This window comes from Girardinichthys multiradiatus, chromosome X (assembly GCF_021462225.1).
Source record: "Girardinichthys multiradiatus isolate DD_20200921_A chromosome X, DD_fGirMul_XY1, whole genome shotgun sequence".
Taxonomy (NCBI): domain Eukaryota; kingdom Metazoa; phylum Chordata; class Actinopteri; order Cyprinodontiformes; family Goodeidae; genus Girardinichthys; species Girardinichthys multiradiatus.
In genome coordinates, this window is record NC_061817.1 from 39,491,152 (window position 1) to 39,517,418 (window position 26,267).

Here is a 26,267-nt window from a genome sequence, read left to right on the forward strand (position 1 = left end):
TCTGAACAGTATTAATTAAAAAAATAACATTTATAACATGTTTAATTGTATGTTAGGTTTGATCTTTCATTTTCTATCTGCATCATGTTTGGTCAGATTCGATCTGAATAAAATCAGAAGAGACAACAATGATCAAACTAGACTGGAGACCAGCATCAGTTTCTCAAAGTGGGCTTTTGTTGTTTATCCAGACCTTTATTTTTGTCAACTCTGCAGACCCTGGGACTATTTTGGGCACAAACTACCTGGAAGCTTCAAGATGCTCCACCCACAGTTTATTTCCTATGTGACTCACAGGTGAATTTTAATGCTGAAACTCTAATGATTAGATGTGATTCCGTGTAGAGATGTGAGAAGAACATCTGATCTCTTTGTTTTTCAGTTTTCTGATGTCTCCTCTGATGACCAGCAGCCTGACTCGTGACTTCTACATGCCGAGTACCGGAGCTCTGATGCTGCTGACGGCCTTACACACCTGTGACCAGGTAACACTCACACTGAGTGGAGCAACAGAGAACCTCGGTTAGCTTTAGCTCAAGGTTTACTTCAGTTATGCTCCAACATCACCTTGAAGCAAATATCTGATTTTTCTTGTTTTAGTTTAGAAGATTATTTTTTCATCTTATTTGTTTATTTCATGAGTAATTGTAGATCCATCAGTAGACCTTCATTTAGTCTCCAACCTCCTATCATCACACTACAAACCAGTAGACTCTGAAAACTGGAGATCCCAGGGTGGTGTACCGAGCCCCCTTGCTGTACACCAACCCACAGCATTATAAGGACATTCACTGATGAGCCCGTCATGGTCGGTTGTTTCTCTGGAAACAATGAGTCAGCCTTTAGGAGCCTATAGGGGAACCATCTACCTGGTGCCATTGGAAGAACCCCAAATGTGGAGAAGGTAAACCGCTTCAGGAGGGCGTCTCCTGGGACACCACTGATGGAAGAAGTCAGAGATCCTCCTGACCTGCTGGTACATGATGATGCATGGCTCATCAGCTGGTTCAGATTGTCCAGGACAATCAATTCAATTCAGTTTATTTATAGAGCGCCAATTCACAACACATGTCGTCTCAAGGTTCTTCACAACAGTCAGGTTCATACATTCCAATTAATCGTAACCATTGAACAGTTCAGTCAGATTCAGTTATTTATTCAAATTGGATAAAAAGTTTTTCTATCTAAGGAAACCCAGCAGATTGCATCCAGTCAGTGACTTGCAGCATTCACTCCTCCTGGATGAGCATGTAGAGACAGTGGACAGTCACTGGCGTTGACTTTGCAGCAATCCCTCATACTGAGCATGCATGTAGCGACAGTGGAGAGGAAAAACTCCCTTTTAACAGGAAGAAACCTCCAGCAGAACCAGAACCAGGCTCAGTGTGAGCGGCCATCTGCCACAACCGACTGGGGGTTTGAGAGAACAGAGCAGAGACACAAAGAGAACAAAGAAGCACTGATCCAGGAGTACTTTCTATGGGAAGGAAAAGTAAATGTTAATGGATGTAGCTCCTTTAGTCGTTTCACCTAGAAAGAAAGAACAGATAAACTCTGAGCCAGTTTTCAAGGTTAGAGTCTGAAAGAGAGAACATAGAGTTAGTTACAGTAGAAGCTCAGTCAGTAGCCATGTCTAGGAGAGAGAAAGGGTTAAACACTAAAAGACAGGGTCATGTGGATCATCTGTAGAAGGTGAGCATTAAGTTGTTGCCAGCAGAAGCTTGGATGATGACCCTCTCCATGAAGGTGTCACAGGTAGACACAGAGCCAGGCCAGGTGTAGCTTCTAGGAAGAGAAAAGAGAGAACAAAGTTAAAAGCTGAAATAACAGCAAATAATGCAAAATTGGAGAGTAGTGTGAGAATGTAGCAGAGAGGGTGAAAGTGGTCATTATGTCCTCCAGCAGCCTAAGCCTATAGCAGCATAACTACAGAGATAACTCAGGATAAACTAAGCCACTCTAACTATAAGCTTTATCAAAAAGGAAAGTTTTAAGCCTAGCCTTAAAAGTAGACAGGGTGTCTGCCTCACGGACTAAAACTGGGAGCTGGTTCCACAGGAGAGGAGCCTGATAACTAAAGGATCTGCCTCCCATTCTACTTCTAGAGACTCTAGGAACCACCAGTAAACCTGCAGTCTGAGAACAAAGTGCTCTGTTAGGAACATATGGACCAATCAGATCTCTGATGTATGATGGAGCTAGATCATTAAGGGCTTTATATGTGAGGAGGAGAATTTTAAATTCTATTCTGGATTTAACAGGGAGCCAATGAAGGGAAGCTAAAATAGGAGAAATATGATCTCTCTTTTTAATTTTCATCAGAACTCTTGCTGCAGCATTTTGAATCAGCTGAAGGCTTTTAACTGCATTTTGTGGACATCCTGATAGTAAAGAATTACAATAGTCCAGCCTTGAAGTAACAAATGCATGGACTAGTTTTTCAGCATCACTCCTGGACAGGATATTTCTAATTCTGGCAATGTTCTGGAGATGAAAGAAGGAAATCCTAGAAACCTGTTTAATATGGGATTTAAATGACATGTCCTAGTCAAAGTTAACACCAAGGTTTTTACTTTATTTGTGAAGGGGTAGAAACAGAATTATTGCCCTCCACTGTGTTTTTCTGTGATAATGAGGAAATTAAAAGTGGAACAGATGCTTTCTACGTACTGTCACCCAGCCGGCTGCGCGGGCTCTGCTGGAGGACTGCTACAGGGAGCTACCCTCGGTTGGTAACTCCCCGGAGCTCATCTTGGAGCTCTGCATGGAGCTGGCCTCAGTGGTCCAGAGGGAAACCAGGAGGAACCGTGGGTCTCTGGTACCAGTTCCAGTTCTCACTACCCTGTGGTCCTTTCAACCGGAGCTTCTCAGAGGGAGCTGTCTGAGAGGTCGGGTATCTAACAGTCATCCCTGAACCGGGCCATGCCAGCCATATGGGTCGGCCTCATCCAGGTGTTGCTCAGATATAGAAAGTTCTCCTAAACTGTGGCTCTCGTTGCAGCGAGGAGATGATATCTGAATGTAATCAGAGCTACGGACTGGACCCATACTGCTATAAGGGCCCCATCTGGAAGTCAATATGTTTTAGTGAATAGAAAACATTTAATGTGTTCAACCTATTGGTGATGTGCAGATGTGTCTCACTGATGCAACGATGGCCTCCTCAGCTCATGATTCCTTTATACTATAATAATAATTAAAGTTTCGAAATTTCTCCGTACCACAAACGTTTAGTCTGAAAGCTGCGCCCTCTTCAGGACACGAGGTCTCTGGTCTCCACAGTTAAAACCCTGCACAGCTTCTGGAGAGCAGCTTCTGGAGAGCAGCTTCTAGAGAGCAGCTTCTGGAGAGCAGCTTCTAGAGAGCAGCTTCTGGAGAGCAGCTTCTAGAGAGCAGCTTCTGGAGAGCAGCTTCTAGAGAGCAGCTTCTGGAGAGCAGCTTCTAGAGAGCAGCTTCTGGAGAGCAGCTTCTAGAAAATCACTGAGAGCTGATCATGTGTGGGAATCTTGCAACCTTTGATTCAGATCTACATGATGTTCTTGAGTTTTCAGTAATTTTACGGGAAAGATTCTGGCTTTGGAAATCCTGTGAAAACAAAGCTGAAACATTTATTAGGGTCGTAAAAGTTTTTTGTTCTTGTTATAAAAGAGTAACTTTTATGACCTTTTATTAATGCAGCAGGGATCTCTGGTCATTTGAAATGGTTTAATCCACAAATGACTTTAATGCTTTAAAAAGCTTCATCTGAAGGATCAATTCTAACTTTTATTTTGATATTTAATTGAAAAAATAAGATCAAGTTAGCCAGATACGACATATTTTAGCTTTGGGACACTGGCGGGATGTTGGTGTCCCTCAGAGTTTATTGTTCGGTCCTCAGTGGCTTAAACTGCACATCAATGACGTTCCTGGGACTAGTTTTCCAGTCTTTACATTTAATAAAGTAACTGTAGTAGCCAATTATCCATATTTTTAACTTGTTAACTCATTTGCTCATCTAGTAACGTAGCGTTATTTGTTTAGGTCCATGGAGAATCTAATCGAGATGTTTTAGCTGCTAGTGACTGAGTTCTCCTTCTTTCACCTTGAAGGAACCAGAACATCTGAGTCAGGTTCTGTCTGTTCCCTGCAGGTTTCTGCTTACGGCTTCATCACCAGGAACTACCTCGACTTCTCCGACCATTACTATGACTCCGTGCCGAGGCCTCTGAGGTTTTATGCCAACCACGACCTGCAGTTGGAGAGTCGCCTGTGGGAGGCGCTACACCGCCGGAGTGTGCTCTGGTTGTTCCAGAGAGGAGGAAGACAACGAGGAGGAGGAAGGTGACTGAGGAGGTGAGGATGAAGGTGAAAATTGGAAAAAGGAAAAGTGTTCCAGTAAAATGTGCCTGAAGCAGCATCCGAGTCGGATTGTTTTTACATTTCAGCAATTAAAAGAGCGCGATAATAACATGTTTGAACCATATATCATTCGTCATCATTCATCTGTTGATGCTTTTCAGCGCTCTCCAAATAACATTCCTTCTTCTAACTATTCTGACTATGGAGATACCAATCCATGAAGACTTCTCATTCTTCTTCCAAACCTGTCCTCAGGTGTCCAACAGTTCGGGTCGTCTCCAGCGGTTGGGGACAGGCCAGTCCAGCAGCTGTACCCTCCTCCTACCATCCCAGAGCCGGGCTGCAACGACTGGTTGCTGGATGCTCCTTCTCCACCAAACATCTGGAGAACTGATCCATCTGACCTATGTTCCCACTGTGGGATGGACCATCTTAGAGAAGCTGACTCCTCCTCTGAGGCTTCTTCTATGCGCATTAAAGTCTATGAATGTAACTCTGGGTTGTAGAGCTGGATGAAGGTTCTCCAAACTAATTCTGCTCCATGAGGTTCTTCCAGGAGGTGATGAATTGATGTTCTGGATGGGAAACTGTTTGAGGGATCAGAGATCACTGCGGTCCAGCTGATGCTACTTCCTGATATTCCTCCTGGTTCCTAAGATGGTTTCAGAATGTTCTGCTCCACCGAGGGAGAAGCATAAAGATCCTTAATGTGGTTCTCAAAGGAATTTTGTTTCTAATTTAACTGGGATTTTTATAACTCTGTGATTTTTCATGTTTCTGAAATAGCTATTTTTACTGGGTCTGTGGAAGCCTGACATGCTGGGATGGGTGTGAGCAGATGAGATGATGTTGAGATGTTTAGAGGAATGAAGGAAACAAGGATTCTGCTCCAACATTTCTTTGTATTTGGGAATATTTTATAGAAATGAAGCTAAATAAAAAACGTGTTTCTTTTCCACAGATGTTCTTTGTTTCCTCATTAATAACAGTGGGGAAAGTGGCTGTAAGAGGAGGTGGTGAGAAGGTAACTGATGTTTAACCAAAGCTCTGCAGACCAAGCACCGCACAACAGGAAAAGGACTGGTTGAGCTTTCAAAATAAAATAATAAACCCAGCCAGTTTATTGCTGGTTTTTTAAATTCAATTATACCTGTGCATCTGAACACAATGAATCAGACTGTGGTTGAAAAGAATTATTTGATATTAACATATTAATTTATCTTCATTTTATTGGTTGCTCAACCCTGGGACCTTTGGGCGGTAAACGGGTCAGAAAATCCGGAGCATGGATGAATAATTAATAAATGAATAATTAATCAGTAACTCATTTAAACTTCAGTCTGTGTCACCAGGATGAAATATTGTTTTTAAAAGCAGTTTAATAGTTGAGTTCTGGGTTTTATTTTGAAGGTCTGTGACGGATACTTCCTGCTGCGTTCAGGGTAACTTGACAGCGTGAGTAAATTCGGGAGACTCCAGAATGTGGCATTCAGGGAGAGGAGGGAAAGCTGGAGCAGCGCGTCAACCCGAACCCGTTTAAAGGAGCAGAACCGGACCTTCAGTCTGGAACTGTTTCACTAAATGACAGGAATCCGAGGCTGGTGTCTTCTGGGATCTTTTTAAGGCGCGGGAAACTGGATGCTTTCTGGAATATTCAGTCCGGGAATGTCGCCACTTTTCCAGCTCCTTGTTGGAGTTTTCCCACATCTCTCCGCTGCAGTTTGGTGGATTTAAAGTTCAGACCGCTCTGTGAGGAAGGTGAGTCTGCTTTCAGGAGGGGTCGGGTTTTTTCTTGCTCTGGTTTCAGGAAAAAGGGTTCTTTCTGGGTCGGATCTAAGTTCGGTCCGAAGGTCGGCGGCTGGAGCCTTCCTGTTGTGTTTACGTGCCTGAACCGGGTCGTGATTTCCAGCTTCTCCGCTGCCTTTGAGTCCAGACTTAGAAAAGTGAAAGTTTTTCTGTTTGTGGTCCGTTTCATTCTCTGAGAGAAGAAACAGACTCAGAAGGTTCTGCTCCTGGGAGTGGATCCACTAAGCCTGCAGGACTGACGGAACCGCTCCGTTACATAACACCTCAGACTGGATCAGGGTCTGATCCAATGAGATCAGATCTCTCAGGGGACCTGGATCACGAGTGAAGCTGTGATCTCCTCTTCATCATGGAGCTGCTGTGGACTCTGAGGAGGGTTCAGGGTTTGTTGTGGTGTAATTAGAGCCTCCTGTCATCTCACCTGTGACAGGTGTGTTTGTGTGAACTACGGAGGCCCTGAGGGGCAAAAAAAATCACACTTCACTGGCCTTGAAGTTCTTTATAACAGTTTCTTTTACTGATGCATCTCAGTGCGTTAGAATATCTTCCATAAGTTCATTTATTTCAGGAAGTATTTGAAAAGTTACACACAGAGACACACACTGTGATTTTAAAAGACTCAGGCTTATCTAACCCTTGGCAACCCCACAGAGTGCTGTAAAGGAAAGTTGAGTGGAAGGAAAACCTGTGGTAAAATATGGCACAATCAACAGGAATAACTACCTCATCACTGACCTCAGACAGCATGGATTCTATGCCTCTCCACTCTGGGACCCGATTCCACAGACTTTAGACAACTGAAGCACAGTCCGCTTCAGTTTTTCTCTGTAAAACGTTTCTGACGTTGTCTCGGATTCAGCAGTGGTTCAACACCAGGACTGTGACAGCTGTAGCTCGTGTCCTGGACACGTCTGTATGTGGTGGATCCTGAAGCTGTGACTTCAGCTGAAATCCACACCTTGTTAAAACTCCTGAATGGGCTTTCCTTCACAATGCTGTCGAGGTTGCAGTTATCCCTGCTGCTTGTGAACATCTTCCTTCCACTCAGTTTTACATGTTGGACCTGTGGTCAGGAAACTCCCCACTTCTGAAGCCAACTAAATGGGAGCAACTCTGAGAACGGGTCACCATCAGTCTGGACCTGGTCCTGGAGATTAGAGAACTTGATGTATTTCAAAATAAAAGCCTTTGGAAGCCGGTCGGTCCAATCTGACAAAACGAACAGCTAAGCAGGAACATTTGTGGAAACCAACGTTTTAGATCTGCAGAATAATGGACTGGTTTCTGCTGCATGAAGCTCTGCAGCTTCACAACAAACTGAGCAGAACATGAACTGAAGGGCAGCAACCGTCTGGACTGTGGGTCCAGATGGTTCCAGCAGCTTCACTGATGTTTTCTCACAGAACAATGATGGTGTTTTTAGATGTTGTTTCCAGAAACGCTCTGAATCTGCTGGGAGGATGAAGATCAGAACAAATGGAGACACAAATAAGACCTGGGATGTGATCAGACTCACGTTTTCATTGAGCTGTTGGTGCTTCTTCATCCTCATCTTCACATTTTCCTGTTTTCTCTCCTCTCAGGCTCCCGACCCTCACCTCCTCCTCAGAGCTCCAACTCATCCTGGAAACATCATCTCCTCACCGACGGTGAAGCCCAGGAATTAGTCGGTGGATTTTGTGTTTCCTGCTGTCAGGTGTGAAAGGAAGAGGAGTCCCACCTGAGGCTGGTTCCTGTTGCTCAGGATGATGGTCTGAGGAGGAAGAGGAGGAGGAGGGATTCCCAGTGAAGCCGGTCGCATACGAAGAGGAGGAGCATGGGGAAGGAGCAGGAGCTTCTCCAGGCGGTGAAGAGTGGGGACCTGCTGTCCACCCAGAAGCTTCTCTCCAAGCTGAAGAGCAACCGGAACAGTAAGTCCTGACCCAGCTGTATGGATCAAGGCGGTAATGATGAAAGCATGAGGTTCTGAGCAGGGTTTGGTGGATCCATGGTCCGGTTCATTTTATTAAATTATTAGGTTAGAGATAAAAAGCTCGATCTTCTCTCTGCATCGCTTCAAACTGCCATTAAAGTTCTGCTTACACCTTTTGCCTTGGTTCTAGTTTAGTTCTGGACCCTTAGTCCACGTTCTTCTGCTCCTCAAACATAGTTGAAGCCAGGGAACATCTCCCTGGTTGGAAGGTAGATCCAGGAAGCTTCATGACGTTCTGCCGGCAGCTTCTTGTTTCTTTGGCTGAATCTAAAAATTCTCACAGTTACCAGTTTAGCTTCTTTCTGAACAAACTGGGACGGAACCAGGATTCTGGTCTCGAGCAGATGGGCAGCACCTGAAAGTTAAAGCTCTGAAACTGGACCTGAGAGATCCATCCTCCTTCTGTGGTTCCAACCTTTCATCCTCCAGGGAAACAAGAAGGTCTCTCTCGACAGATGTTTAGCTGCATGGTCACACTCTAAAGCTCTGTTTGGATCTTCTGCAGATGGAAGTGCTTCATCTAAAGTTTAATTTACAGAACCTCCAGATAAACGTTGCTGAGATGAAACCACGTTTGAAGTTCAGGCACTTCAAACCGCACGCTGCTCGTTGTTTTGGCTTTAAGAACGTGTGTGAAGTCTCAGAGTCAGGATGCAGATGTTCAGATGTGGCAGATGACGAGGTCGTCCTCCTCCCTCAGGGGCTTCCTGCTGTCTGGTCCTTCAACCCGTCCCATTGTTCTCCACAGCGGATCCATCACCTAAACACGGCATCTTTTTAAAACAGGTTTGGGATCGCTGAGGCTCAGACCCATCGGAGCTCATCAGCTGAACTCAGATCTCTCCAGGATGAAGTTCTTCTATGTTCTGAGACATTCATGGGATTTTAGAGGAACCGTTTGACCTCCTCTCTGCATCTGGAGCTTCAGTTTCCCACCAGCAGTTACTAGAGCGGTTTTATTCAGGATTATGATTTGTAGCTTTTGTAGCTCTGCTGTTTACAGTCAACACTCTGCAGAGACCGGTTCTGTAAACCCATAACCACGTCTGAGGTACTGCTGGAGAAAGTCTGGGAGTGGTTCTTTGTTGGATCTGTTTACAGGGTGACTGAAGGATTTTAGAGTAGGTTCTGATCCACATGCTCATGTCTGGAGGAAATTCTAACCCATCCTCCTTGATATTACAGACTGGTCATGTGGTTGGGAAGAGATGCTGTCATACTCTGTTATCTGAGGTAGGGGAGAACATGTAGGGCCCTGAAAACGGAGCCTTGAGGAACCTCTTGTGGGATTTTATGGGCTGTTATTTATGATTGAATTAGACAAATTAGTTCTGATCCAAATTGTAAAGCTATTAAGTCGAGAAAAACAATAACATCAACTCACATAATTAAAGAGAAAATGTGATGTTTTCAGAGCAGACATCCTAATTGACACATAATACAGCTTGCTTAACATATCCTAAAGTTTGGACCTCTGGTATTTGGGCCCAGCACGGAGAACAGGTTCATCAGTCAGAATTCAACAGTAATTGATGTTCATTATTAGAGATACGAGGATAGAACCTTGAGGAACTCCACAGTAAACAACCTTTGGAGCTGGCTGGAGCGGATAACTGCAGTCTACCTTTTGAGGACATTTTCTTGTTTTGGTTCTGGTTCTGGAAACTTCATCTGCGGGTTAGGGTTAGGTTTAGGCTTCTCTACCTTCTTAGTCGTTTGTGATTTAGGTCCAGGCTGTTTTGGGTGCTGGTTCAGAACTAATTATTGCCTCTGAATAAGCAACTACTCCTAGTTCTGGGACACATTCAGGTTCTGGGACTGGCTCTGAACCTTCACCAGGTCTGGTGTTGTAGTTAGTTCTGCTGGTGTGACTGTTGCTGGTTCTGGAAGATGTTCTGGAGCTGTTTGTTTCAGGGACAGATTCTGTCCCTGAAATTATATGTAATTATATTAAAGAAACGATAGATTCAGTTCTGGGCTGTTTCTGTATCTGTTGATCTATTTCTCCTCCGTTCAGTTATTAATGAATCAGTTGAATAAAAACCGTCTGCAGCGGATTTTAAGTTCAGATTTTATCCGAATGTTTAATGAAACCCAAACTAACCCGGATCAGGATCTTCCAGCTGCAGAACCTTTGTTTTTCCCTAAAATCCCGTTTCCTGCAGCGTTCCTGCTGACAGACTGGGAATAACTGAGTCATCCTGGACACCTCCAACATTCAGAGCTCGGCTCACGCTTACAGGAAGAGGCAGAAGCAGGTCGTTTCCTCTGGACCGGGCTGATCCAGAGTGTGTGTGTGTGTGTGTGTGTGTGTGCGGGGGCACAGTTTTGAGGGAAAGTGTTAAAAACTTTCAGGCAGTCTGTGAAATTCAGCCTGTGTGTTCAAGCTGCTGCTGTTTGCTCGTCAGCTCTGAACCTTGGCCTGAGCTGCTCCCCTCTGGGCTCCAAACTGGACCCGTCTCACCTCAAACAAAGCTCCTGTGTTGGGGCTCAGGGGCCCCTCAGGACCCCTGGCTGCCTGGAACTCAGTCAGGAAGGTGAGCCAACTTCAGCGAGACATCATCTCTGAGCTCCATCAGAAAACAGGAACTGAAAATGTGAAAGTTGGTTAGAAGGGAAGGAGAAACAGGGTCACAGCAGGAGATCTTTCCCTGACTCAGAGTTCTTCTCTAACTTTGATCTTCAGAAGGAAACACTGAGCTGCTCTCTGATCCACTTTGATGTATGAGAGACGTTCTGGGGGCAGGGACCGGTTTTCCTTCTGAATATCAGCTTGTGACCCGACCTCGGTTCAGTGGAAGAAGACGGATGCAGGCTAGTTGGACCCTAACTGGACGTGATGAGATCAGAACCTCATGAATCCTGATCTTACAGGGAGAAGAACATATGAACACAGCGCCGTGAACCATGACCAAAATCAAGTCCGACTGCAAGGCTCTGAGGTCCTGCTGCTGCAGAACAAGCCCACATCATCAGCCCTCCACCACCATGCTTGATAGCTGGTGAAGGAAGTGTTTGGTTTTCTCCAAACATGGTGCTGAACATTATGACCAAACATCTCCACTTTGGTCTCCTCTGTCCAGAAGACAATGCTATGTTGAAGAGTTGTTCCTTACTGTTTGTTAAATTTATGTGTCATTTTGGACCACCAGGCTGCAGTTCTGGTAGAACGGGTCTGTAAAGTTTGGTTCTGGTCAGAACTATAGGTACTGGTTATAAATGCTCTGCTGTTCCATGTCAGCACCTCCTGTCTGAGTCCACATCCTACATTTCTCCCTCTGGACCTCACTTCCTGAATACGTTCTGAATCGGATTGGCCTCCGGGACGTCTGCTGACCCACGGCTGAACCGATGCTTTGGTTCTGGAAGTTAGCTGCCTCCTGCTCTGTGGTTCTGCTTAGATCAGCGGCAGGAAACTTTTTATAGACGCATAATGAGTGGAGTTGGAGGCTCAAAGTTCTGCTAGCTGTGTGTGTGTGTGTTGTGTGTGTGTGGTGTGTGTGTGTGTGGTGTGGTGTGTGTGTGTGTGTGTTGTGTGTGTGTGTGTGTGTGTGTGTGTGTGTGTGTGTGTGGGTGTATGTGTGTGTGTTGTGTGTGTGTGTGTATGGGTGTGTGTGTGTGTGTGTGTGTGTGTGTAGTGGTGTGTGTGTGGTGTATGTGTGTGTGTTGTGTGTGTGTGTGTATGTTTTGTGTGTGTGTGATGTGTGTGGGTGTGGTGTGTGTGTGTGTGTGTGTGTGTGTGTGTGTGTGTGTGTGTGTGTGTGTGTGTGTTGTGTGTGTGTGTGTGTGTGTGTGTGTGTGTGTGTGTGTGTGTGTGTGTGGTGTGTGTGTGAGTGCTGGAGGTTTCTTTATTTGCTGCGTTATGTAACATGCAGCTCTCTGCAGCCGCAGCTCAGAGGTCACATGACTGAAGAAGAGACGTGGACCTCTCTGGGTAAACCTTGGACCCAACTCTGAGCTCCTTATTCTGCTCCAGCAGCAAAGCTTCTACTGGACCTCACTTGTTCAAAGGGAAAACATCAGGTTCTGATACCTGGACACAGCTCGGTTCCTGTTCTGTTGGTTCTAATCACTTTATTGAATCGGAGTGTTGACGTCCATCCATCCATCCATCCATCCATCATCCATCCATCATCCATCCATCCATCATCCATCATCCATCCATCCATCCATCATCCATCCATCCATCCATCCATCCATCATCCATCCATCCATCCATCATCCATCAACCATCAACCATCCATCCATCATCCATCCATCCATCATCCATCATCCATCCATCCATCCATCATCCATCCATCCATCCATCCATCCATCATCCATCCATCCATCCATCATCCATCCATCCATCATCCATCCATCCATCCATCCATCCATCCATCATCCATCCATCCATCCATCATCCATCCATCCATCATCCATCCATCCATCCATCCATCCATCATCCATCCATCCATCCATCCATCTATCCATCCATCATCCATCCATCCATCATCCATCATCCATCCATCCATCATCCATCATCCATCCATCCATCCATCATCCATCCATCCATCCATCCATCCATCATCCATCATCCATCATCCATCCATCCATCCATCCATCCATCATCCATCATCCATCCATCCATCCATCCATCCATCCATCATCCATCCATCCATCCATCATCCATCAACCATCAACCATCCATCCATCATCCATCCATCCATCATCCATCATCCATCCATCCATCCATCATCCATCCATCCATCCATCATCCATCCATCCATCCATCATCCATCCATCCATCATCCATCATCCATCCATCCATCCATCCATCCATCCATCATCCATCCATCCATCATCCATCCATCCATCATCCATCCATCATCCATCCATCCATCATCCATCCATCCATCCATCCATCCATCATCCATCCATCCATCCATCCATCTATCCATCCATCATCCATCCATCCATCCATCATCCATCCATCCATCCATCCATCCATCCATCCATCCATCCATCATCCATCCATCCATCCATCCATCTATCCATCCATCATCCATCCATCCATCATCCATCATCCATCCATCCATCATCCATCCATCCATCCATCCATCATCCATCCATCATCCATCCATCCATCCATCCATCCATCCATCATCCATCCATCATCCATCCATCCATCATCCATCCATCCATCCATCCATCCATCCATCATCCATCCATCATCCATCCATCCATCCATCCATCCATCCATCCATCCATCCATCCATCATCCATCCATCATCCATCCATCCATCCATCCATCCATCATCCATCATCCATCCATCCATCATCCATCCATCCATCATCCATCCATCATCCATCCATCCATCCATCCATCATCCATCATCCATCCATCCATCATCCATCCATCCATCCATCCATCATCCATCCATCATCCATCCATCCATCCATCCATCCATCCATCCATCCATCCATCATCCATCCATCATCCATCCATCCATCCATCCATCCATCCATCCATCATCCATCATCCATCATCCATCATCCATCCATCCATCATCCATCCATCCATCATCCATCCATCATCCATCCATCCATCATCCATCCATCCATCATCCATCCATCCATCATCCATCCATCCATCCATCATCCATCCATCCACCATCCATCCATCCATCATCCATCCATCCATCCATCCATCATCCATCCATCATCCATCCATCCATCCATCCATCCATCCATCCATCATCCATCCATCCATCATCCATCCATCATCCATCCATCCATCCATCATCCATCCATCATCCATCCATCATCCATCCATCATCCATCCATCCATCCATCCATCATCCATCCATCCATCCATCCATCATCCATCATCCATCCATCATCCATCCATCATCCATCCATCCATCATCCATCCATCATCCATCCATCATCCATCCATCCATCCATCATCCATCCATCCATCCATCCATTATCCATCCATCCATCCATCCATCCATCATCCATCCATCATCCATCCATCCATCATCCATCCATCCATCCATCCTGGAGTTTTCTGTCTGTAAAGGAAATCTGTGGGAATCCTGAAATGATCCTGAAGTTTTTAGTGAAGCTGAAGGATTTTAGGTTGAGAAGAAAAGGAGAGAAGCTGTGATCTGAACACTTGCGCACTTTTACTTCTCAGCCTCTGGAAAACTGTTCAGTGGCTCTAACATGGAAAGTTGGATTTCTCTGGAGTCGGATTCCAGCTTAGAAAAGGGGATGGAAGGTGTTGCTCCGGGGATAACATTCCAGCAGCATGACATCAGCGCCTCATTCAGACGCTCTCTGCTGCTCGGACAATGGCTGGCACTTAGACAGCTCCGGGACCTGGGGGGGGGGGGGGCTGCTCTCTGCGCCTTTCATCAGCTGAACGCTGCTCCTGCACCAGCTGAGGATCTGCAGGGAAGCTTCTTCACCACCAAGCTGACCTCAATTAGAGCGCTGGGAATTCTTCTCATGCTCTGAGGAGGAACCGCTCAAATCAGAACCTATAAGTCACAATCCTGACAGCAGAACGGAGAAGTTCAGTTTGTGACGAATCTGGAGTTTCACATCATTATGTCAGCCAGACTTTAAAGCTTCCTGTCAGATATTTGAAAAGAAATTCAATCTGAATCACAGATTTGTTCTTGTAGGTTTTAATGTCATTAAAACTTCAATTAGGTGGTAAAAAATTCAGCATTCCCTGCAGCTCCCTCATTAGATCTGCATTTTTTAACATATTTCTTTGGCAAGACGTTTTTATGGAATAAATTAAAGCAAAAACACTCCATAAATAATCTGAGATGTTATTACAGAGGGAAACATGGGAGGAGGAGGATGCATTCAGGGACTCATGTCAGAGCTGGAAGATTACACGTCAGCTGCAGAAATTAAAAAAATTCAAGATCCACAAATAAAAATAAAACAGAAGAGAAGAGGAAATACAAAGAAAGGAATGAATATTAAGAGTGTCTTCATGATATGATCTTCATCTGGAGTAAGATGCTTTAGTCTGTGGTGGTGAAGAAGGAGCTGAGCCCAAAGGGGAAGTTCTAGATCTACTGATCCATTTACTTCCCAACTTTCACCTATGGTCCTGAGACATGGATCCCGACTAAATGAACCAGATCCTGGATCCCAGCAGCTGAAATGAACTTCCTCTGTGAGGTTCTGTGGATCTGCCTCAGAAATAAAGAGAGGAGCTCCATCATCTGCTGGGAGCTCATACTGGAGCTGCTGCTCCTCCACATTGGAATGAGTCTGTTGAGGAGGTCCATCCTGGATGCCTCCTTCAGGAGGTTTTCCAGGATGTCACTGGGATGCCACTGGGAGGAGACCCAGAACCCACTGGAAGGTTATATTGCCAAAGGTTCTGAGACACTCCTCCAGATCACTGAATCCTAGTGTTTTCACTTCCTTGACCACAGGTGTAAAAATCCTTTAATGAGGCTGCAAACAGGAACTCAGCTGCAGAGTGGAAGGGCCAAGTCCAATCTCAGAGCTCCTAACTTCATGTGGCCTTCAGATTGCATTGTGTCAAAAGTAAAGTTTGGTGGAGGGAGGACAATGGTTGGGTCTAATTCTCTTCATCAGACCAGGATACGTCTTATTCTCTCTGCTCTGCGGGAACAATTTGTTGGATGGTCTCTTAGTCCAACAGTACATCTTTGGGTTGATTTAGAGCGGAGACTAGATCTTCTCGTCCAGCATCAGTGTCTGACCTTATAAAAGCACTTCAAGAAGAACGGTCAAAAATTCCCCTAAACTCACTGCAAAACCTTGTGGAAATCCTTCCCAGAAGAGTTTCAGAACCTGGGTTTCCCTCCAGAACCTGCTGTCTTTATTCCCAGCTTCAGATAAACTCTTGATAGATGAATGAAGGAATCTCTGGATTTACAGATGTTGATCTGACCTGCTTGTAACCTTCCTATACTTTAAAGTGTGTCTTCCTCGTATGGAGCAGAATATTCCTTGATTCGTCTGTCAGAGGGGCAATTCCCAGCATAGCGGACTCATAGCAACAGATGACAGCTTATCAAGAAATGTACATCCAGAAGTATAAATGTGTATTCAGATAATCGGTTTAAATGGTGCATCCAGAGTTTTAACACAAGCGTCAGTTAAAACCATTCAGTCTGAATGACCGATCTGGAGTCTGCAGAAAATCAGAAATGTAACTTATTTTTAATGGGTCTGGATTCTTAAACAGGTGTTTAATTTAGTTTGATCTAACAGAGGATAAATATGTAGAAAACATTAAAAATCTCATTAAATCAAATTTAGAGGATTTGTTTTTAAAATTCTTTTTATTTTTAATGCTTTTACATTTATTTATTTATCTATCCGTCTAAGGCTTCCGGTGGTTCCTCCTGATTGGCTGCTGAGGCTTCACTCAGAAAGAAGAGTTCTTTCAGTTACTTAAAGTTTCTGATTTCTGGTTCTAAGAAAGAAATAAGCTGAAGGTAAAATAGTCCGGGCCTGGCGCCGCTCACTTCCCCTCAGCTTGTCCTCCAGGTGGTCGTTCTCAGTCACATGCAGCGGGCCCGGGGAGGAACAGTCATCAGAGGAACATCAGAACAATACGTGTGGAGAGCAGCGGTGCTTCTTGTTTTAGCTTCAGACAGGAAGAGGAACAGAACACGCCCACATCATCCGAGTCCAGTTCATGGGAACACTGGGCTCTGAGCAGGGTCTTGTACTTGGTCCGCTGACATGTTCCACCCTTCAACCTCTGTGTGTTTCTGTGACGGACCGACCCAAAGAAGAGCTGGACGGCAGAACACCGGATCTGGTCTGGACACATGGTGGCGCTGTTCTGAGGGCAAAAAGTCAGCATCATCAGATGTTTCCTCTTGTTTTAGTCTTTGGGGACAGAAAATCAAACAGAACTTCAATGGGAGCGCCAGGATCAGAACCTGAACAAAAATAAAAGTTGAATGAAGCCCAGATACGTAGAGACAGCTTTCAGTGTAAAACTGACCTTTGACCTTTTTCGGCAGTTTGTCACAGAGACACAGTTTGTTCCGGTTTTCTAGTTAAATTAACATAAAATCACTGAAAAAAACCAGAAAACAGGATTTTAGCCGATAGCAGCGAGTCCAACAGAACTCTGATCATTCAGATGTTTAAATCCTTCAGAAACTGAAGTCTCTTTATTACAATTATATAACATACTGAGCCCGGTTAGTAGAACCCAGGTAATAGAACTCACATAGATTCCTCTCATATATAACAGCTGCAGTCACTTGAATCTGGCTTCGACTGAGACGACGGTTAGAGAAATCTGACCTTTATTCTCTGCAGACAGCATGAAGCTGAGATGTTTCCTGTTTTTCTTTCTCAGACGTCATTCCAACACTGAGTTTCAAGTCTGAACACACTCCAGAATGGGGGAGGCCAGGAACACTAGATTTACCTCAGACCAGAGTGTGTTATCGTGATTTAATCCCAATTTAGGATCTAAAAGTCTCTATCAGCTATGAGTGTTCGGAGAAGAATTGGGAATGTGCTGCGTTCTGAAATTCAGCAATAGTTGGATAATTACGACTAATGTAAGGTTTAGAAGTTGAAGTGAAACCTGCATTGTGAAACAGCAGATCTACGTTTGTATGATATCCATAAAAAGCCATAAAAGAAACCAAACCAGTGAACAGAACCGGACATTTGGTATTTTTAGTCCTTTATTCGGTTCTTTTCTCGCTGTACATGGTCTTTCCTTTAGGACAGCAGCTCCATAATTAACAGGTTGCTGATAGTTTGTGTTGCAGACTTTAGCAAGCAAACACCATCAGCTCTCAGACAGCTGCCACCTCTCCACCAGCAATCCATCTCCTGAAGACGTCCACATGGTCCCTGCTGCCAGCCCAACTGGACAACCTGAGGAGTCTCCACCAGGGTTTCAGCTGACTGTTAACCAGGTTGTGGATGACGAGTACACAGCAGCTGTGTACTCGTCATCCACAACCAACCAGAGGACATTTCACCTGCAGATCTTCTAAGATAGATTCTCCTCCTCTGACTTTATTCACACACAGTCAGACGTCTGTAGAAAAAACTATGAGCAGTCTTTGATTCAGACGAACTTTCTTCTCATCTCTTTAAGAAATCTTCAGGAACAGATTCCCAGGCTCTCACTAGTTCTTGGTGGTAAGAAACCCTTTCAAACGGCAGCAGACGCATCTCCAGGGTCCTGCTTCAGTTTATTTATAACTCAACACTAAAAGTTGTGGACGCAAGAAGAATGCAGGAAGGTTTCAGTGGAAGCTTCATGATGAGGAAATGAGCAGGTGTAGAAACAGGATTAACGTGAAGAAGATGTTGCAGCTCTGAAGCCCTTATTTTGGACTCATGTATGCTGGTTGGAGTTTTGCTGAGCCATTTGATCTGCAGAACGTTCAGAACTGCTGCTGTCGGATCAGAGCTGGTGTCTGAGGTCTTCAGGGTTCAAAGAGACGTGTGAAGGACCAACAAACAGCATGTGGAGCAGGTGGCTCAGCTGTTCTGCCTCATCATGGCACAAAGAAAGTCTCTGCATCTGCTCTGAGCGAATCTTTCTTTAAGACATCATAATTTTATTCAATTTCATAAAAATCATCTCATCAGGAAATATCTTCACTCTGGACTCTCGAACATCTTGATTTCAGGGGGGTTTGTTCGTTAGAAGTCGTTCCTTTGAGCTCCGAGAAATTCTGAAAGATCTTTTTCTTTGAGGAACAAGCAGGCGATGAGATCATCACTACTGAACTTCCTGCAGCTCAGATCTTCCTCTCCTGGGGTGGAGATTTTTATCTTGGTGATGAATCTGCAGGAGTTTGGTGTCTTGCTGCTAGTCTTTTGCACCATCTTCATCCCAGAGTTGCAGCTCTTCCTCTTTAACCCTCTGGGCGTTTTGCATGTCGACTCCTGAAGGCGTGAGCCGGATCTTCCTGCTGCTCTGCCCTGCAGCTGCTCAGCTCTGTCAGCTCTGACCACACATCCAAGTCCTGCCTTCCCATCTCGCTCCATTAGTCAACACGAGCGTCAGGCCTGCATGCAGAGCGCACAAAGCTCTGCACACTCTGATCACAGCCGGGGAAGAACTGGGTCTCCCTGATTCATCATCTTGTCAGTAACTCCGGCCTTCCTGATCGGGTTTGTTCATCTGTCAGGTTACTGTTTGTTTCCTGAAATGATGGATTCTCTCACTAAGTTACGTTTAGCTAGCAGGGTTTATTCTGGTTCTCCTAACACTCGCTACTAACATGAGTTCAGGACGTTTGGAGGGAAAATGCTGACATTAGTTAGCGAAACTGTTCATTTGGACAAATGTTGGAAGACTTTCCTCTCACCATCAGACACAGTGCCTCATCTAACCCTCTGGCAGAAAATCCTGAAGGAGATGCTGCACATCAAATTGTAACTCCAAGCTCAAGAACACTGGTTCTACAACGGAACAATGGTCAAATGATCACCAACAAGTCCAACTCTGAATACATCAAAAAGCAACAAATTTAAAATGGTCTAGTCAAAGTCTGGACTTAAATCTGATAGAGATGCTGTGTCATGACCTTAAAGAAGCCGTACCTGCTGGAGAACCCTCCAACTTAATTAATTAATTAATCAGTTCTGCAGTGCAGAGTGGGTCAGAGTTCCTCCACGGTGATGTTAAAGACTCGGTACCAGTAACAGCTGCCGCTGCAGACGGAGGAACAACCAGTTATTAGGTTTAGGGGGTTCGGGGAGATTTTTTTCCATAATAAATGAAATCATTAAAACGACTTTTTGTTTTTGCTCCGGTTATGTTTGTCTGATTTTATCTTTGATCTGAAACATTTAAACGGGACAAAAAAAGCAAAAATAGAAGAAATCTGTTAGAGGGTAAATACTTTTTCACAGCTCTGTACACACATTTACTAATACTTGATTGATGTTTCCCTTAACAACACAGCTTAGGGGCCATCAGCAAGCCTGGCAGGATATTTGACCGCCCCTATTATGATACCACCACTACCGTGCTACCAGCTTGTACACTTCTTGGGTTCTTGGATTGAAAGGTCTTAACCAGTCTTCTAGACATACTTCCTGTCTCCGAGTCCTAACTGTAGTGGACATGTGGTGAATTGAAAACAAAACGCAATGGACAAATATCTGCAGGATCCTCGTTATGTTCTAAATAACTGGGAAACGTGGAAAGGTCTGCCGGCTCTGGTAAATCCTATATCCTGTAGAAGACCTGGGTTTCCAGTATGTAGAGATGTTTATTATTACCGGTCTGGATCTTTATTAAGCTTCTACCTGATCCGGTTCCATAGATGTTCTTCAGTCAGTTCTGCTGTTTGAGTAAAAGGAGGTGTTGCCTGGGTTTGGGAGGACTCATCTCTGCTACTGACTGAGGTCCTCACTGAACACATGTTGAAGGTTTCCACCTCATCTTCTGATCAAGCTGCTGTAACCTTCTTCTGAGTTTTATTAAAAGAATCTTCTCCCAGTTTAACTCCTCCCTACTTCTTCTTCTTCTCACTCCTGAACTCTCAGTGACCTCTTTGTGGTGCATGTTGTTTACATTCCCGTTGATCCTGTGGAGCGTTGAGTCGGAGCCTTCAGGAACGAGGCCCGTCTTATCAGCTCTGTTTTTACTATGACGCTGGTTTTATCAGCTGGTTCTCCTCACAAAGCTGGAGAGAAGCTCAGCTCAGTTCTGATCCAGTCCTGATTACCTCTAGTTTTCCCTCCCATTATCCAGGCGTTCCTGGACTCCATTATAGTGATCTGGATCAGCAGTTCTTCAGGATCTTCTTTGGACTTTGGCTGATTTATCTGTTCAAATGTCAATTAACTGAACAAGTGGAGGGCAAAGATCTAAGAGATCTCATTTCAGACCATGAAGCTCAAACAGCATCATGACCGTTTAGAAGGTGAACCTGAAAACCACCAGTGAAATCGGATCCACTAATCGGGATCCATTCAGCTCGGATGTTCCTGTCAGGAAGTGAGTCCAGGACGATGGAGTGTGCAGGGCGTTGGTCTGTAACCTGACCGTGACTTGGTGTCGCGGGACAGGAGGGCGTGGCGGTCTGTTGATGGAGGCGACTGATGTGTGGAGCAGGTCCCCTGCTGCACTTCCTTTCCCAACACTATTGTTAAACGGAGCAGGAGGCGGGGGCCATTGTTTGGCTCCTGGCCCCTCCCAGGGGGAGCAACACTCCCTGGGAGCGAGTCACAGAGCGAAAGAGACGAAGGCTGAGAACCAGACTTCCTAAACTCAAACATTTTATTCCCGCTCCTTGTGTGATTTCATTTGAAGTTTTCACTCCAAAATGGGCTTTCCTCCATATCTCAGCCACCCGTGTCATCAGAACCATGATTTAAAGTTCTACCAAGTCTCAGAAAGTTGGACTTTTCCTGATCCAGATATCATTCTGATCCGTTTCCCAGTTTTTCCGTAAACACAGTTTATGTTTGAGATTTATTCACAGAATGTTCAGCTTAGACTGTGGTAAAGGTTCTGACCCGGTGAAATATTCTGAACCTTTTGGATTTAACATCCCTTCATGGCCACAGCTTCATCTCCACATGTCCAGGGAATCCCCATAGCAACCTGTGACTGAGCACTTCCAGTCAGCAGCTTCTTCGTTATGAGTTCCTAATTTCTGACTGAAGGAAGTTGACGTTTGGGTTTCTGAGGCGACGCTGCAGGACTTCAAAAGTAGAATCTGAAAGACAAATGTTCTCTTCTGTGAATGTCGACAGACTTTGTTGAACCTAAACTTGTCCATCTGTTGTCCACCATGGAGGCGAGATGATAGAACCAGTCGGCCTGGCTGTGGTCCAGTTTGGTAGACAAACCTCATAGAAGACATGAAGACCAGTAATCTCCATCTCAGTAGAACATTGTCCTCATTCAGTCGGCAGATTAAAGGGTCTGCTGAGTTCTCCTGTTCCAGGCTCTGAAGGCCTGAGAGGGGAGGAGTACCGCTGCCTGCGTCTTCAAATGGGCCTGCTGCATCAAACAAAACCTCTGAGTGACTCCATCAAACAGCAGCATGGCCCAGAGGGACGGGAAGGACAAAACCTCAGAGAGTTCATGAACTCTCAGCTTTTATTGTTTGAAAATGACCCAATCGGGCCTCGGCGTGGCATCAGCAGTACTGTTTCTGATATTCAGACATTATCTCTTTAGGGGTGGATGTTCAGGATCTGAGGCTGAGCTGCTGGAAAGATTCTCATCGAACCCCCAATGTTACATGCTGGTTCAGCACTGCTGCTGCATGAAGGTACTGATCCAAACTGACCCATCTGTGCTTTCATCAGGTCTGTCCATGTGTGAAAACCTGAAGCCAAAATGGAATAAACATCTGCTGAATTACACGTAAACAGGATTATTGTGCAGAATATTCTTCCTGTTTGGTCATATTAGCTGGATGAACCCAGAAGTCTGAAGTGTTCTGCCTCTACTTGTGTTGTGATGTTTGAGTAGGAACCATCGGGTCATGTATTCATCAGAACATGTTGGTTCTGACCAGATCAAGATGTTCTGAGATCTTTACAGCTTTGCTTCTCTAACCAGACGGCTGGTTTAGTATCAGGCTGTGATTTGCTGTGTAAACCTTCAGAGACGGAGCTGCTGAGTTTGAGTGGGACTTTCTGACGGTGCTGTGATTGGAGCGTGGCCAGAACCCTGTAAAAGAAAACCCAGATTGAAAGCAAGAGCGTGTGTTGGGTCTGCATGCTGCACCACATCATTTCGCTTCTTTGTCTCCAGTCCAGCTGAGAAACAAAAAAGATCCGCAGACCTGTAATCAGAGCCGTCTAATTTTAGGCTGCAGACTTTTTTACTACAGATTCTGTTTCAGCCCAAACGGGCTTACACAACTGCTGCAGAACCTCCTCCTCCTTGCGGTGCATTCTTGTGGCCGCAGATCTGCAGGATGTCGAGCGTTCAGCTGGAGGAGTCTGCAGCTCCATAAACAGCAGCAGAAATAACTCTGAGAAAATGTGCAGCAGATGATGGTGGCTTCAGGTTGCCTCCTTATTCCTCTAGAATAAATGTCCTGGTTCCTAAAATACATCAATCCAAAGACAAAAGCCTCAGATTTAAATGGTAAGGAGCATTTTAGGTGGTCCATGCTGGAGTTCAAGTTCACTGCCCTGCAGAATATCACAGAGGGACCCAGGAACTCCTCTGGAGCTCTTTGGAGATGAAACGTCAAGACTATTTGAGGCTTCAAATATTTATTAGGAGGTCAAACTACTGAAGTGACCAAATAAATTGTAGCCTGAAGTTTCCTGAAGTTTGTCTCCTTCTGATTAGCTGCAGTTGCTGCTTCATTGGTTTTTAAGGAGATGTTCAGAGAGACGTCTAACTGGAAGCCAGTGAAGATGACTGAAGTTTGGAGAGGTGTTCCATGAGCGCTTGGTGCTCTGCTCAGAGTGTTGATTCTTCTTCATCCTAACAGGACTTCTGTCTGGCCTGCTGGTTAGTGGACCTCTGGACCAGTTTAGTGGGTTCAGTTCTTACTGTGGTTTAGATTGAGGAGTTTCCTGGCCACAGGTCCAGCATGTACATGTTCTGAGCTATAAGCCACGTTGTTATCACCTTAGCCTTGTGACACAGAGCTCCGGGAAACCCTGGGAAACCCACAGATCTTCACCAAACTGTTTTTAGGTCGTTGGGAGTAGGAGGAGCTTCTAATGTCCATCAATGCTTTTCCTGCTGGAATTTAGTCTGTCCTTCAGGGCCATTAACATCTCAAAGTTCTTCATCTCACTGTGCGTGGAGATACCCTCACATCCACCTGCTGCCAATGCTAAGCAAGCTCTGCATCGGTGGGAGCAGGAATCTGTAGCACCCTCTTCAGATAGAGACAGTCCCCCAGCTTGCTGGTCCCTCTTGGGTGTCTTCTCTGCAGCACCTCTCAGCTTGAAGTTCTTGATGCTCCAGAAGTCTGTTCTTCAGCTGTAATGTTCTCAGCAGCAGTTTCCTGCATGTGAGGCTGTTTGGACGTAAAGTGATGATGCTGCAGCTTCTCTTTGGAGGGAACCTTTGCTAACAGAAGGAGAAAAAGATCTCAGAACATCTGCTTCTAGAAAGTATGGGCTCAGAGATTGAAGCTATAGAGTTTGTGTCTCTGCAGGATCTTCAGGCTCTGACTGTTGGCTAGGGAGGACTTTTAACAAAAAGGTGGATTTGTTGATGGGTTTATTGTAGATGACATTCTTCTAGGCAGTGATATGCTTTCACAGCAGTCAGTGCTGCCCTCCTCCATCTCTCCTTCGCTGCATCTCTGGTTCTGTGTTTTTCTGCTGAGTTATTCCCAGGAATCCTAAAATCCAGGTCATTATCAAAGCAGCCAGCTCTGTGATCCCAGAGGGAATCCTGCTGAGACTGCAGACACTTCAAACGCTCCGATTGTCGGAGGCGCGATCACGTTTGTTGGCGACTCGTCTGCAGGGAGCCATGTTGCTGTCTGACCTGCTGGAAGTCCTGACAGTTAAACTCTGCAGAACTTCACATGTGACAATCATGAGGGCCCAGAGGCTCCTGTTAGACGTTCACTGACTCCACCAACAGACTGACCTGAGATCAGCTCCTGTGCAGAATAGCTCAGTTATTATAATAAATCCATTTAATCAGACTGCTTGCGGGAAGCACCGACACAAGCAGCCTTAAATGCAGCTATCCTTCCTCCATGCTTACGTCTGGCAGCTGACATCATAGTAGAGCCTGTGTCACACATCTTTAACCTTTCACTGCAGATGTGTGGAAGACAGCTTCTGTTCTTCCTCTCTTGAAAGGTGACGATCCACCTGCTCTAAATAACTTTTGCCCCATTTCTAAATATTGTGTTTTAGCTGAGGTCCTGGAAAGGTCAGTAAATGACCAACTTAAAGATAACCTGATTTTATCAAACCTTTTATCAGCCTGGCTTTAGGAAACAACGCAGCACTGTAACAGCATCACTAGAGCATTAAATCATATTGTAGAAGCTCTGGATGCTGGAGACTACTGTGCTGCCCTTTTCATTGACTTCTCCAAGGATCTCTTGTAGATCATTCCTCTGATCCTCTGTCAGAAGCTCTCAGAGGTCAGTCTTTCAGAGCAACCAGTTGGAGGGTTTTTAAACTGTCTGTCGGGACTCTAACAGTGTGTAAAACACAGTGGTCTGTCTTCAGATTACATGAAAATCATGAAAGGTGTCCCACAAGGCTCCATCCATTCTGGGTCCTAAACTGTTTTCAGTTTATGCTAATAATGTTATTGAGGTATGCATTTATATGCTGATGACACAATAATTTATTGTCATTCAAAGTCTTCAACGTTGGTTCTTGAGCGTCTGTTATCTACACTCTTGGATGTCACAAAGACCGTCACAGCTACTCTCCCAGGATGTTATTTCTTTCAGTGTTCCCTCAGTTTGCACAGAGTTTTGGAAAAGGCCTTCTCCTGTTCTGCTCCGTCTTCCTGGAATCCCACTGCAGCAAGACTTAAAATTGTCCGGCTGGATCCCTCTGGGACATTTGATTATCATTTCTGTTTTCGTTAGGTTCGTTCTTGACTTTGTTCCATTTTAAAGGTGAAGGTAATGTTTTATGATTGTGTTATTTTATGGAAGTGATGCTACAGGTCACTCTACCAAATAAGACCACCTGTTTAAATAAAAGAAAATAAATAAAATCACAATTCAATTCAGTTTATTTATATAGCTCCAATTCACAACACATGTTGTCTCAAGGTTCTTCACAACAGTCAGGTTCATACATTCCAATTAATCCTAACCATTGAACAGTTCAGTTGGATTCAGTTATTTATTCAAATTGGATAAAAAGTTTTTCTATCTAAGGAAACCCAGCAGATTGCATCCAGTCAGTGACTTGCAGCATTCACTCCTCCTGGATGAGCATGTAGAGACAGTGGACAGTCACTGGTGTTGACTTTGCAGCAATCCCTCATACTGAGCATGCATGTAGCGACAGTGGAGAGGGAAAAACTCCCTTTTAACAGGAAGAAACCTCCAACAGAACCAGGCTCAGTGTGAGCGGCCATCTGCCACGACCGACTGGAGGTTTGAGAGAACAGAGCAGAGACACAAAAAGAACAAAGAAGCACTGATCCAGGAGTACTTTCTATGGGAAGGAAAAGTAAATGTTA

At 45.0% G+C, this 26,267-nt stretch overlaps 2 protein-coding genes across 11 annotated transcripts in view; both read left to right on the forward strand.

Moving 5' to 3' along the window:
• Nucleotides 1–5,455, forward strand: part of LOC124863470 (alpha-N-acetylgalactosaminide alpha-2,6-sialyltransferase 2-like) — a 33,673-nt gene extending 28,218 nt beyond the window's left edge. For all 3 annotated transcript variants that reach the window (XM_047357851.1, XM_047357850.1, XM_047357852.1), the window contains 4 exons: nucleotides 217–297; nucleotides 383–485; nucleotides 4,133–4,335; nucleotides 4,597–5,455. In XM_047357851.1, the coding sequence (XP_047213807.1) occupies nucleotides 217–297; nucleotides 383–485; nucleotides 4,133–4,327 (379 nt within the window). In that variant the 3' untranslated portion in view covers nucleotides 4,328–4,335; nucleotides 4,597–5,455. The remainder of the gene's footprint in view (nucleotides 1–216; nucleotides 298–382; nucleotides 486–4,132; nucleotides 4,336–4,596) is intronic.
• Nucleotides 5,456–7,726: 2,271 nt separating this feature from the next.
• LOC124862596 (caskin-2-like) overlaps nucleotides 7,727–26,267 on the forward strand; it is a 58,653-nt gene continuing 40,112 nt past the window's right edge. For 5 of the 8 annotated variants that reach the window (XR_007036956.1, XR_007036955.1, XR_007036957.1 and 2 more), the window contains exon 1: nucleotides 7,727–8,057. Coding sequence is in view for 5 of the 8 variants with exons in the window: in XM_047356594.1 (XP_047212550.1) it covers nucleotides 7,964–8,057 (94 nt within the window). In the remaining 3 variants the exon portion in view is untranslated. The remainder of the gene's footprint in view (nucleotides 8,058–26,267) is intronic. The other 3 variants (XM_047356596.1, XM_047356597.1, XM_047356598.1) reach the window with 1 other exon arrangement.